The following is a 13,260-nucleotide window of genomic DNA, read 5'->3' as shown; positions in this document are numbered from 1 at the left end:
GTGCTATTTAAAGGAGGATGGAGCAAAATTACAAAATCACTTTTAATTTTCCCTTTCCATGAGCTTTAGGGTGGGTGAAACTCACCAACGGTGTAACAGAAACGCAGGCCCTTCCCTTTCTAAAGGACAAAAAAAGTCTTCTCCTTTCAATTATCCAGCAAAATAAAATGACTCTAAAAAAAAAAAAGGACTCATACAATGTAGTTCCCCCCCCACCCCCAAGAGTACCGATATGGCGGTCCATAAATAATCCCGCTATCCAATATCTCTGCTTGGCAGCCCAGTTAAACATCAGCAGGACACCTGCCAAAGCAGAACCTTTTAAATCTGCCAATTTAAGGGAGCCATGCTGGGAAGTATTGGAAATTGTAATAGCCCTCTTGACGTGACATTAAATCTCTCTGGTCCACGGAGGACGGGGGACTTTCGGTGCAGACGACAAAGCGTCACAGCCCACGCGAGCCCGTCTCTTTTGCGCCAGGTATATTTATTTCCAGAGCCTGCGCTTCCTCCCGTCTCCCACTGACCTTGTGTGGGCCAGAATAATCCAGCTGCGACCGGCGGCTCGCTTTTTCGTCCGCCGCCGCCGCGGCTCTTCCGAGTGGTTTGCCGCACTCAGCGTGCGACCGCAATGCCAGCCCCAAATTTATGTCGCCGAGTGAGAAATGGGTCAAACGAGCCTCGTCCGATTTTACGACTCTCCTTGGCGCCTTTGTGAAAACGGATTTCTGCTGTTGTTCAGTGAGCCACCCGGTTGTTAAGTGAACTTGGCTCCCCCACCCCTTGACTTGGCTCATCTGAAGGTGGCAAAAGAGGGTTACGTCACACACACACACACACACCGCCAAAGATACTGCAGCCGTTGTAAATGCAAGTCAGTTGTCACAACCCTGAATTTTAGAGTGCAGAGAAGAGCAACAACAATGATTTAGGAGGTTAAAACATAGAAAGAATGGAATTGGGGATGTCTAGTTTACTGAAAAGAAGGACTAGGGGGGTTACAGGATAGCGGTCTTCCAATATTTGAGGGGCTGCCCCAAAGAAGAGGGGGTCAAGCTATTCTCCAAAGCGCCAGAAGCCAAGAAAACAAACAATGAATGGAAACTAACCGAGGAGAGAAGCAACCTGGAACTAAGAAATTTCCTGACGTTGAGAACAATTAATCGGCAGAACAGCTTCCCTCCAGAAGTTGTGGGTGTTTCATCACTGGAAGTTTTTAAGAAGAGACTGGACAGCCACTTATCTGAGATAATATAGGTTCTCCTGCTTGAGCAGGGGGCTGGACTAGAAGACCTCCAAAGTCCCTTCCAAGTCTCTGTATACCATTTCATTCCATTCTATTCTATTCTTTCATATTTCTATTCCATTCCATCCCCCTTCTTTCTTCTTCTTCTTCTTCTTCTTCTTCTTCTTCTTCTTCTTCTTCTTCTTCTTCTTCTTCTTCTTCTTCTTCTTCTTCTTCTTCTTCTTCTTGTTCTTCTTCTTCTTCTTCTTCTTCTTCTTCTTCTTCTTCTTCTTCTTCTTCTTCTTCTTCTTCTTCTTCTTCTTCCGCCTCCGCCGCCTCCTTTTCCTCCTCCTCTTCTTCTTCCTCCTACCTCCTCCATGTTTCTTTCAGTCAGCAGACGTAGCCTGCAGTACTGCACTCTCACCACTGCGCCACTATGGCGCAGACGTGGCCTGGTGCCAGACAAAAACAATGGCCCCTCTGGGCATTGGGATTCCTCTCTATGCTCCCGAGTGCCATTGTGGACTAGGAACTGGGAGGGTGTGTGTGTGTCGGGGGGGGATAAGGGTCACTGAAGCCCTCACTCTTCCTCCCCAGTGCTGGAGAGCCCCCCCTAACCCCCTCTCCCTTCTCCCCTACAGGTCAACTTCAACGAGCCCCTCTCGATGCTGCAGAGGCTGACGGAGGACCTGGAGTACCATGAGTTGCTGGACAGAGCGGTCAAGTGCGAGAACGCCATCGAGCAGATGTGCTTCGTGGCCGCCTTTTCCGTCTCTTCCTACTCGACCACGGTCCAGCGGACCGCCAAGCCCTTCAACCCGCTCCTGGGCGAGACCTTCGAACTGGACCGCCTGGAAGAGCTCGGCTTCCGCTCGCTCTGTGAGCAGGTGAGCAGAAGGACTGGCATAGAGGTGGGGGGAGGGAGGGAGGGCCAGGTGTTGTAGGGTTTGTGGCCCAGGCCCCTTGGTCAGGTGGAGGGGGCTCTTTGCTGCCTTCTGCACCCATCTGTTCACCCCAGAAGATGATGGAGAGGCGGGAAGGGGATTAATCCAAGGACGCTTCTTCTTCACTAAGCCGAGAAGAAGACAGTCTACCAAGCGTGGTAGAGCCAGCTCTCTGCGGGCCTCGGAGCAGAGAAGGGGAGGGAGAAAGGAGGGACGATCCCTGTGAAACGGAAAAGGTGGGGAAGGGGAGGCAGAGAGGCTAGGTAATTTTTGGGCCAATCACCGGGAGACAGTGAGTTCTAGTCCCACCTGAGGCATGAAAGCTAACTGGGTGACTTTGGCCAATCACCAGGAGATGGGAATTCTAGTCTTGCTTAAGGCATGAAAGCCAGCTGGGTGACTTTGGCCTATCACCAGGAGACAGTAAGCTCTAGTTCCACCTGAGGCATGAAAGCTAACTGGGTGACTTTGTGCCAATCACCAGGAGACAGTGAGTTCTAGTCTTGCCTAAGGCATGAAAGCCAGCTGGGTGACTCTGGGCCAATCACTGGGAGACGGTGAGTTCTAGTCCCACCTGTGGCATGAAAAAAAATACTTGGGTGACTCTGGGCCAAACACCAGGAGACGGTGAGTTCTAGTGCCACCTGAAACATGCAAAGCCAGGTGGGTGACTCTCTCAACCCAAGCCCCATCTCACAGGGTTGTTGTTCTGGAGAAAGTGGCAAGAGGGGTAGGGGTATGTTCACCCCCAGGTGATCCTCTTTTGCAATCTTCTGGCAAGCCAAGTCAATGGGGAATCCACTTAACAGCTGTCTTACCCATTTAACAACTGCAGCGTTTGACTTACCTGCCATGGCAAGAAAGGCGGTAAAATGGCGCAAAACTCACTTAACAAATGTCTCACTTAACAACGGAAATTCAGGGGCCCATGAGAGTCGTAAACCGAGGAATACCCGTACTGGAATTCTTGTTCATCTTCTACCCGTCATCTCAATCAATCTTGCTTGGAGAATTACCTGCAGTTTTAGGCAGCGGATGCCCTCAAGGTGTGTTTCTCCTCCTCCAGGTGAGCCATCACCCCCCAGCAGCAGCTCATCATGTGTACTCCAGGAAAGGCTGGACACTGTGGCAGGAGATCACCATTGCCAGCAAGTTCCGTGGCAAATACCTTTCCATCTTGCCACTGGGTGAGTAAACGGACCGCTGCGGTGGCCCAGAGGTGGAGGTCTCGCCTCACAATCAGGAGGCCGTGAGTTCGATCCTAGTTAGAAGCGGATATTTCTCTCCCTGGGCACACTGAGGATATATCTGCCAAACAAAACTCCGTACTGGCAACAGGAAAGGCATCTGGCCACTAAATACTCAAAATTCCATTCAGTTGCCCAGACTCCGCCCTGCAAGGGATTATGGAGTCATTAAAAGGAGATGATGACTGGGTGAGTAAATGGCCTCCTGAAAAAAAAAGGGATACTAAGATTTAAAAAAATTAAGAAAGATGGGGGGACTCTACACCCCATATCACATCTTTTATCTCATGAAGGCCGATCGTGCAATCCAAATCCGCAAAAGTCCATTAAGATTTACCAGAAATAACCCTTTCTCCGTGTACAGAAATTTATATTTATATTTTAACCGTGAGATTAACATTTTTTTTCTCCCCTTCCGTTGCAGGCACCATCCATCTCGAATTCCACTCCAGCGGCAATCACTACATCTGGCAAAAAGTCACGTCCACAGTTCACAATATTATTGTGGGGAAACTCTGGATCGACCAGGTAAGGAGGAAGGGTGCCATCCTGCGGAATTGCTTAAATCCCTCGCTGAATAAAGAGACGCAAATGTGGGGTGGTTTGTTTGTTTTTTTCTATTTAATTTTTTGGATTATTGTATTTTAATCTTTTTTTTTAAAAAAAAAATTGAATTAAACAAGAAAAAAAGAAAAGAAAAGAAACTGTTTTTCCTGATTCTCGATTCTGATTTCTGTCAATATTGGATAATTAATAACCCTTTGGGCAAATTCTCTTTCTTTTGTCCAGTCTGGCGACATCGAAATTCTCAACCACAAGTCAAAAGACAAATGCCACCTGAAATTCACACCCTACAGTTACTTCTCCAGAGACATCCCTCGGAAGGTAAACGTCAGTTTGCTTGAAAATGCAACTAGAACAAATGCCTTGTAATTTTTCTCTTGGCCTAGCCAAGGTGAAGGTAAAGGTTCCCCTGGCACATACGTGCTACTCGTTTCTGGCTCTAGGGGGCGGTGCTCACCTCCGTTACAAAGCCGAAGAGGCAGCACTGTCCGAAGACGTCTCCGTGGTCATGTGGCCGGCAGGACTAAATGCTGCCGAAGGCGCACAGAACACTGTTCCCTTCCCACCAAACGTGGTCCCTATTTTTCTACTTGCATTTTTTACGTGCTTTCGAACTGCTATGTCGGCAGTGTCAGGGTTCCAACAAATCCACCCCCATTCAAATCATAAGTCTCTAGCCGCATCTCTCCGAGTAAAAAAAAATTGATCTATTAGAAGTGGCCATGTTGGCGTTAGCTGGTTGCAACCGACACTAAAATACAGCATTCATTTCCCCCTTGACCCTGGTCTTCCCCCCACCCCCTGGATGTATATTCTCCAATGGGACACATCCATAGCCAAAAGTCATCAATCATGCTCTCCAATAATAATCTTGCATGCCAGAAGCTTCGGCTGCCTAGCAATTAACTGAAGCATTTAAGGAATGCACTGCTTTCCCCCACTCCTTTTCTGCTGGCAGCTAAAAAGACCAAAGGAGTATTTTTTTTTTATTTTAGTTGACAGGCAGAAGCTGGGACAAGTAACAGGAGCTCACTCCGTTACGCGGCGCTAGGGATTTGAACTGCCGACCTTTCTGATCAACAAACTCAGCGCCTTAGCCACTGAGCCACCATGTCCCTTTGTATGGGTCTTTGTATGGCCTTTTGTACTGGCCTTTGTATGGGTCAGTTAATTCAGGGGTCCCCAACTCTTGGTCCGTGGGCCAGCACTGCGCTCCGGCATGCCAGAAACCGGGCTGTGCAAACAAGCAAAGCCCCACCTGTGAGATGCCAACAGCGCACAAAACCACGACCCTTACGGTCCGTGGAAACACCTCTCGCCACAGAACCGGTTCCTGCTGCCCCAAAAGTTGGAGCCCACTGAGCTAAGCTATGGGCCTGGCTGAAGAGGGTGTGGAACAGGAAGAGGAGAGAGGTCCCGAGTGGCTTTTGTGTGTCTCCATCTTTCTTGGAAGAAAGGATTTTGGCAACCGCACCTCAGGAAGGTTCATGACCATTGGCCACGGCCGACTCGCCACATCCAACTCACTGTGAGACAAGAGTTACACCAATATCCAAGAAACGGTGGAATGGAATCATTGAAGAAAGGATGAGGAAAAGAGGGGACAGAATAAAATGCGAATGACAAAAATGAAAATAGTTGTTTTTTTTTAAAAAAAAATTACTTAAATCATTAAATTGGATTGTTAACTTGTTCTGCGGCGAGTTGGATGCGGCGAGTTGGATGTGACGAGTTGCCCATGGCAACCTGACTGCGGCGAGTTGTCCTGGCTGAGGAATTCTGGGAGTTGAGATCCACCCATCTTTAAGTCTCCCAAAGTTGAGAAACACTTAAAGGTGGTATTCAGCCGGTTCTGACCAGTTGTGGAGAACCGGTAGCGGAAATTTCTAGCAGTTTGGAGAACCGGCCGATACCACCTCTGACTGGCCCCACCAACCGCTCTTCTCTTCTCTGCCTCCCATTGAGTCCCAGCTGATTGGCTGGGTCTTCTTTGGTTGCTCTGCATAGGAGAATGGAGCTGGAAAGCAGGTTAGTGGGGTGAAGATTTTGCAGTATATCCTTCCACTGCCGCTACGCCCCCGCTACGCCCATAGAACCGGTATTAAAAAAAATTTGAATCCCACCACTGGAAACACGTGTGTTTTTCCCGCCTTGGTCCTTGTAGGCTACTCGTAGAGTTGACTTCTACCAGGCCCCCACAAATCCTCCCTTTTTGTGATCGTTCTTTCCCAGGTGACGGGAGTGGTGATGGACGCCGATGGCAACGAGCGATACGTCATGTCTGGCACGTGGGACGAGAAGATGGAGTGTTCCAAGGTCATCGAAGCCAGCCAGGGAAACTCCCTTTCGGAAGGCAAGCTTCCGAAAACAGTCTACCAGACCTTATCCCCCAAGGTCCTATGGAAGAAATACCCCCTCCCGTGAGTCCACCCAACACGCTTGGGGCATTAAGGGTTGACCAGCTGTGGGGTTGGGCTCTCTGGGGCTGCAGAAAAGGCTCCGGTTGTTATGGTGTCCCAAAGGTGGTTTTTTTTTTGTTTTTGTTTTCAAGAGGCCAACTGGACTTTCTTGGTTTTTCTCTGAAGACGTTTCGCTTCTCCTCCAAGAAGCTTCATCGGCTCTGACCAGATGGTGGGGAAGGGAAAGGTTTATATTCCTTGCGGTTCTCTGGTCATTTGCATCCTTTGAGAGGGTCGTGGAGGCCACTTGGAGCTTTATCCGTGTCCTCGGGCCACCTGAGCGGTGCAAATGGGTGTGGAGCCTTCTTAGAACGGCTGAAAGGACTAAGTTGTAGACTGGAGATAGATGAGATCCTATCCTGCTGCTCGATTTGGACATCGACGGCCTCTTTGACTCCCCTTTCAAACCACCAGTCCTCCAAATGGCCTCATCGACTCTCGAAAAGGATGCAAATGACTGGCTGTCTGCAAGGAGTATAAATCCTTCCATTCTCCATCATCTGGTCAGAGCCGAAGAAGCTTCTTGGAGGGGAAGCTAAATGTCTCCAAAGAAAAACAAAATCCAGTTGCCTCTTGAAAAAGCACCTGTGCGACAACAGCAACCTGAACGACGGAGAATCTTCCTTGACCTTATTATGGTGGCTCAACGATGACCAAACGTTGCCCGTGCGCAGGCGAAACCCCGACGCAGGGAAGCACCTACGAGCGCCACCCCACCCCTCTCTGACTAAGGCCACTCCTGGCTCTTCCTTCTCCAGAGAGAACGCCGAAAACATGTACTTCTTCTCCAAACTGGCGCTGACCCTCAACGAGCCGGAAGATGACGTCGCTCCCACGGACAGCCGCATGAGACCTGACCAGAGGCTGATGGAGAATGGGAAATGGGACGAGGCCAACATGGAGAAGCAGCGGCTGGAAGAAAAGCAACGGGCCGTGCGGCGGCACCGGGAAGTCGAGGCAGCTGACGCCCTGGCAGAAGGTACCGGAAAGGCGCCCTTGAGATCAGCAGGTCTGGGTTACAAGGAGGCACCCCTGGGATGTTTGCAGACTACGCATCCCATCTGTCCCTAGAACATTCGCTCTATAAGAGACACAGACATTTACGCCCACTTTTTTTGGATGGGGGGGAGTGTATCTTATAGCCCGAAAAATATGGTAATTACCCCCAGGCAGTTGGTGTGGACTTCTGGGCTTTGCCATGTCAACACCGAAACCTACGGGGCTTTGCCCCGCTGCTTCCTTTTGCAGGCAAGGATTACAAAGGCTACATCCCGCTGTGGTTTGAGAGGAAGGTGGACCCGCTGACGGGGGAGCTGATGTGCGTGTACAAGGGCGGCTACTGGGAGAGCAAAGAGAAGCAAGACTGGAGCCAGTGTCCTAGCATCTTCTGAGCTGGGCTCGTGGGTGCCGGGCGAAGCCTCCACGTCAGCGGTGGGACAGAAGGGACGGGTCGCTGAAGCGCCTTTTGGGGTAGCCCCCCCCCCACTGCCTCCCCCTCCCCAGCCGCATGTCGGAGAAAAAAACGCGCAGAGATTCAAATAAATCCCGAATTGAAAAACAAACAAACAAAAAGCAAAGGAAAAAAAACAAAAACAAAAAAAGAGAGAGAGAGTAAGAGGAGGCAAACCAAACGGGGATTCCAAAAAAAAAAAAAAAAAAAGAAAGAAAGAAAGAAAGCTATTTTTATGCACTAATAAAATGGCATATGATTTTTTTAAGTGACTTTTTTAAGCTTACCAATTAGGATTGAGACACAACGGGTGGGTTTTTGTTTGGTTTTTTCATTTGCCAGGGGTTTTTTTTCCTCTCCTTTTTTAAAAACAAAAACACACACACTCACACATACCTGCCTCTGGGGTGGCAATCAACTTCTCTTTGGAGGCCTTGGTTTGGCTAACTGGGGCTCCGAGTTCCAAAGAAGAGCCTCATGTATCGGATACGGTGAGCGTTTCAGGACTATTTTTTCGGCCGGTATTTGGCCGGTTCATACCAGTTCGGGAGAACCAGTTGTTAAGTTTCTCAGCAGTTTGGCAAACGGGTTGTTGGAAGAAATCATTAGGGCCAAGAACCGGTCGTTAAATTATTTGAATCCCACCACTGCCCCCTCCCCTCCGATTTCTCATTTCCACGTGGGAATTATTAACCCTACTTTTAATCTGCAGATAATCCCCGTTCCCCCCAAGTCACAGGCAGCTCCGTTTACCCTCTTGGGGGGACCCTCAAAATTCTTTGGGGCAGATGAAATGCTGAGGGGGGGGGAACCATTTGTCTTTCTCTAAGTCTTTGGAAACAGCTTGTCCCTTTTGAAGTCTGTCCTCCAGGTAGGGAGGGATTCAGTGGTGGGATTCAGCCGGTTCACACCGGTTTGGAAGAATTGGTTGTTGGAAGAAATCATTAGGGCAGTTAAATTATTTGAATCCCACCACTGGAGGGATTCAAATCCTGACTCTGTGCATAGCTGGCCTTTCTTTGAAGCCCCCACCCTGGAAATATATGATGTTTGCTTTTGAAGATGTATTAAACACAGGGTGGAGAAATAGTCTTTCCGTTCCCAGGCCGGCTGTGTTTAAAGGAAAGTTTTTTAAGGTTTTTTTTTTTCTCTCTCTCTCCTTTTTCAACATTTGGAGAACAGGGAAGGCAGCTACAGCAGAACCTGGCTTCCCTCAGGCCTTCTGGCTGCTTTTTCCTTCATTTGCTTCGGAGATCTCAGCCCAGGGAGCACAGGCGAGGATCCAATTGCTTAGGATTTCTCAATTGGTTGAATCATGGCCTGTTTTCACCATTCCAGCACCTTGTAAATCTCTGTTGGTTAGTTTGCACTGTTCTGCTGGCCGAGTCTTATCATGAACACGGAATATTGGGATTTAGAGAGGACACCTGGAAAGTGGCAGGCTGGGTTAATGCCCAGCCAGCTTTGGGATGCCCCGGGCAATTTGCAAATGCCAATGCCATGTATGTAGAGAGCACAGTGATGGGGTGGCCCGGAGGTGGTAACTCTCGCCTCACAATCAGGAGGCCGTGAGTTCGATCCTAGGTAGAGGCAGATATTTCTCTCTCAGGGCACAATGAGAAAATATCTGCTGGACAAAACTCTGCACTGGCGACAGGAAGGGCACCTGGCCAGTAAACGCTCAGCTCCATTCATTTGCCCAAGACTCCACCCCGCAAGGGATTATGAGGTCGTTTAAAAGACGACGTACGTAGAAAGCACATTTGTGCCCGTCCTTGCGTGCACACACCAAGAATTCTCTTGCCGTTTTAAGATCTTCCTCAGGTGAAGGAAAGGGCAAAAGATCCAGCAAAATACCCTTCTGGCTCCGGTCAGCTCAGGCATCCTGGGTTCACCAGCCTAGCTACCCCCTTGTAGCAAAACACCCCATTTGCAACTGGATGAATTGAGGTACGCTTCTTCTTGTCTTTCTCTGCTGGAGACCTAGCTCCACCCGCTGCTTGCTCAGAGTTAGGCCCCTGGAGAGGTCCTGCCGGCATCCCTGCTGGCAGGGGGATTCTGGGGGACTGCAGTCCCAAATAATCCGGGCGGGTGGCACTGGCTGCTTGCTCAGAGTTGGTGCGTTGGGACTCTTAACCCATTGCCGTCTGTGTTATCCCTGCCCAGCTCAACCTCAGCAGGGCTAGCCAGGGAATTCTGGGAATTGAAGTCTTCCCATCTTAAAGCCGAGGACTCCTGCTGTCCAAGGTTCCTCTTCCCAGTTGTCCAGCTGATCCTTCCCTGGGGCCGGCTTGCTTTAGGGGCCCCTGGACATCTGGTGCTTGGAGAAGCCCCCTCCCCTTGAGCCCAACGAGACAGGCAACTAAAGGGCCCCGAGGGCGGAAAAAAGCCCCCTCCCCACGGAAGGTGGCATCGCATCACCGCCCTCTGAGAAACAGTCCGTTTCTCTTTTGGGGGAAGAAAACAAGCAATAATTGGAGGGGGGGTCTTGCCCAGGGGGTGGGCTTCAAAAATTTTAGCAATGTGTTCTCTGCCCGTTGCTGAGTGGGCGTGGCCATGATGGGCATGGCCAAGTCAGCCTCCTACACCACGGTGGTAGTGGGGTGTTTTCATCCTCCCCGGACTCCTGAGTCTTTTCCTCGAGCTTCCGGGAGGGCAAAAACAGCCTCCCCCAAGCTCCGGAGGCCGACTGGAAGCCGGAAATGGGCCTTCGCGAATATCCGGGAGGCCCGTTTTTCGAGCCTCCATGCACACCATATGGGATATAAATCCCTACCCTGAAAGACCCATTACACACTCACACCTGGTAGCTATACAAACGTACACCTGTACAAACACACACACGCACACACACAAAAAGCTTGTATATGGAATAACAGTAGCAACTGAACATCGGCGTAACTCTCGCCGTTGATGCCAGCGTACCTTTAACCTTTATTTATTTGTTTCTAATTTATATGTATGATATCTATAATATATGTACACAAATATATATATAAATATATATATATAAAATTATTTTGTTTAAATTTGTATGGGTGTGTAGAAGAAACAAGAGAAATGAAGACAGAATAATCCCTCTGTCTGAATCTCTTTTTTTTTTATAGTACAGATATGTTCTGCTCTTTTGGATCTACCCCATCCCAACCCCTGTTGTTGATTTTTAAAGTAAAATTAAATAGTGGGATTGGAAGTACAAGTTGTGCTGCCTCCTACAGAATTCAGGATCTATGCACAAAAATTGTCTGACAGATTGCGGCCAAAGAGGGACTGATGGTAGATTTGTTGGGTGTGATTTGTCCCAGAATGAAAAACAAAACAGTTTTGGTAGGTCAAACTTCTAGAGCAGGGATCTTCAAACTTTATAGCTTTAAGACTTGTGGACTTCAACTCCCAGAATTCCTCCTCCGGTCATGCCAGCTCAGGAATTCTGGGAGTTGAAGTCCACAAGTCTTAAACTTGCCAAGTTTGAAGACCCTTGATCTACTCCATCTATCTATTCTATCTCTCTATCTATTTTACCTCTCTTTATCTATTCTATCTCTTTTCCTCTATTCTATCTCTTTCTCTCTCTATCCATTCTACCTCTCTTTATCTATCTATTCAAAGGGTCTTCAAACTTTATAGCTTTAAGACTTGTGGACTTCAACTCCCAGAATTCCTCCACCGGTCATGCCAGCTCAGGAATTCTGGGAGTTGAAGTCCACAAGTCTTAAACTTGCCAAGTTTGAAGACCCTTGTTCTAGAGCAACCGTTCTAGTGTACGGACTTCCAACTCCCAGAATTCCCCAGCTGGGGAGTTCTGGGAGTTGGAAGTCCACATTCCCTTGTTGGGAAATGCTTCTGTGGAGAAAATTCATGTCTATGCTCCCCATTCTCTGAATGTGTTGACCTTCTCAGGGGTTTCCCTGTGGTGAACAGGAACTCCAGCTGGGATTGAGGGATGCTTGTAGGCCAACACATCTGGAAAACATCAGCTTGAGGATGATGTCAGATTCCTGAAGGCCTTTATGGAGCGGAGGCTGGAGTTTTTCCAAGCCAAGGTTTGCTTGGAAAACCTTTTGTCCATTGGCATGCATGAGTGGAAATGTTGGCAGAGAAGGAATGTTCTGGAAAAAGAAAGCTGTCTGGAATGGCGTACCAAGCAATGCCACCTGCAAGAGCCCATAAACAAGAGAAGATTATTGTAAACATTGCTTAAATTTATCATTGAGTCGGCAGGGATGTTCTACTGGGAAGCCTTTCTCTTTAAAAAAAGGAAAGGAAAAATGTTCCTGGGGATGAAGAAAAATGAAGAACGATGGCACAAAATGAATTTACCTGATACTGTTTGAATGCTCTGCATGCCAACTATCTCAGGCAGGGTTTTAATTTAGGGAAGAAATCATTTCTTTGGTTTCTTTAAAGCTCACGGCCTTGTGGGCCCTCCATCACTGGAGGCTTTTAAAAAGAGACTGGACAGCTGGTTTGTCTGGAATGGTTTAGGGTTCCCTGCTTGGGCAGGGCGGGGGTTGGACTAGAAGACCTCCAAGGTCCCTTCCAACTCTGTTATTCTGCCTAAGGACGTTTTCAGTTCGAGGCAGTTTAGACGATGTACAAACAAAATAAATTAAAATTACTGGAGGTTGTTTTTTAAAGGAGAGACCCTTTTGTCCAGAATAGTATAGGATCTCCTGCCTGAGCCAGGGGGTTGGACTAGATGACCTTTAAGGTCCCTTCCAAATCTGCTGTTCTGTTACTCTGTTATTCTACTCGTCTCAATTTTATTCTGTATTCTGTACAACGGCAACACCCGCATCTTTGAACCCAATGTTTTTCGACCTTGGTAACTTTTAAGATGTTTGGACTTCAATGCCCGACGTCGGCTAGGGAATTCTGGGAGTTGAAGTCCACAAGTCTTAAAGTTGCCAAGGTTGGAGACCTCTGGGCTAGGGAATTCTGGGAGCTGAAGGCCTCCCGTATCTTAAAATTGTTGAGCTTGAGACACACGGGGTTAACCCATTTGTCCAGAGGTTATTACGGGATAGGAAACCTACATTGCAGAAATGTGGATATATTTTTTTTTGCAACAGCTCTCATTAGACAATGTAGCATGTCCGGGAGCGAAGACATGCATCTGGACCTTCAAAGCAATTCCAAGCCACATTGCAAGGATTGTGTTCTTCAACAGGATTGCCTCTGCGTCTCTCCAGCATCCCCCTCCAAAAACCCTCCAAAACTGGGAGCCGCGAACTATAGCATTTCTGGGTTTTTTTTCTCTTCCTGATCTTCTTATATTGTAAAAATCTTAAGCGGATGTGATGTTTTCCTGTCTCTTTCTCTCAATTCAGCTTTAATTATGTTTAACAATAAAAGATACAGGGCTCTCTTG

At 48.3% G+C, this 13,260-nt stretch overlaps 1 protein-coding gene across 3 annotated transcripts in view; it reads left to right on the top strand.

Annotated features, from left to right (window-relative positions):
• Nucleotides 1-13,260, top strand: part of OSBP2 (oxysterol binding protein 2) — a 54,070-nt gene extending 40,810 nt beyond the window's left edge. For 2 of the 3 annotated variants that reach the window (XM_087942620.1, XM_026688003.2), the window contains 7 exons: nt 1,867-2,112; nt 3,236-3,356; nt 3,841-3,944; nt 4,206-4,301; nt 6,213-6,400; nt 7,198-7,418; nt 7,688-13,260. In XM_087942620.1, the coding sequence (XP_087798746.1) occupies nt 1,867-2,112; nt 3,236-3,356; nt 3,841-3,944; nt 4,206-4,301; nt 6,213-6,400; nt 7,198-7,418; nt 7,688-7,830 (1,119 nt within the window). In that variant the 3' untranslated portion in view covers nt 7,831-13,260. The remainder of the gene's footprint in view (nt 1-1,866; nt 2,113-3,235; nt 3,357-3,840; nt 3,945-4,205; nt 4,302-6,212; nt 6,401-7,197; nt 7,419-7,687) is intronic. The other variant, XM_087942621.1, reaches the window with a different exon arrangement.

Source organism: Notechis scutatus, chromosome 13, assembly GCF_049901735.1.
Source record: "Notechis scutatus isolate UNSWTSFEM ecotype Mainland chromosome 13, rNotScu1.2, whole genome shotgun sequence".
In the NCBI taxonomy this organism is placed as follows: Eukaryota; Metazoa; Chordata; class Lepidosauria; order Squamata; family Elapidae; genus Notechis; species Notechis scutatus.
This window is presented reverse-complemented; position numbering and strand designations above follow the sequence as displayed.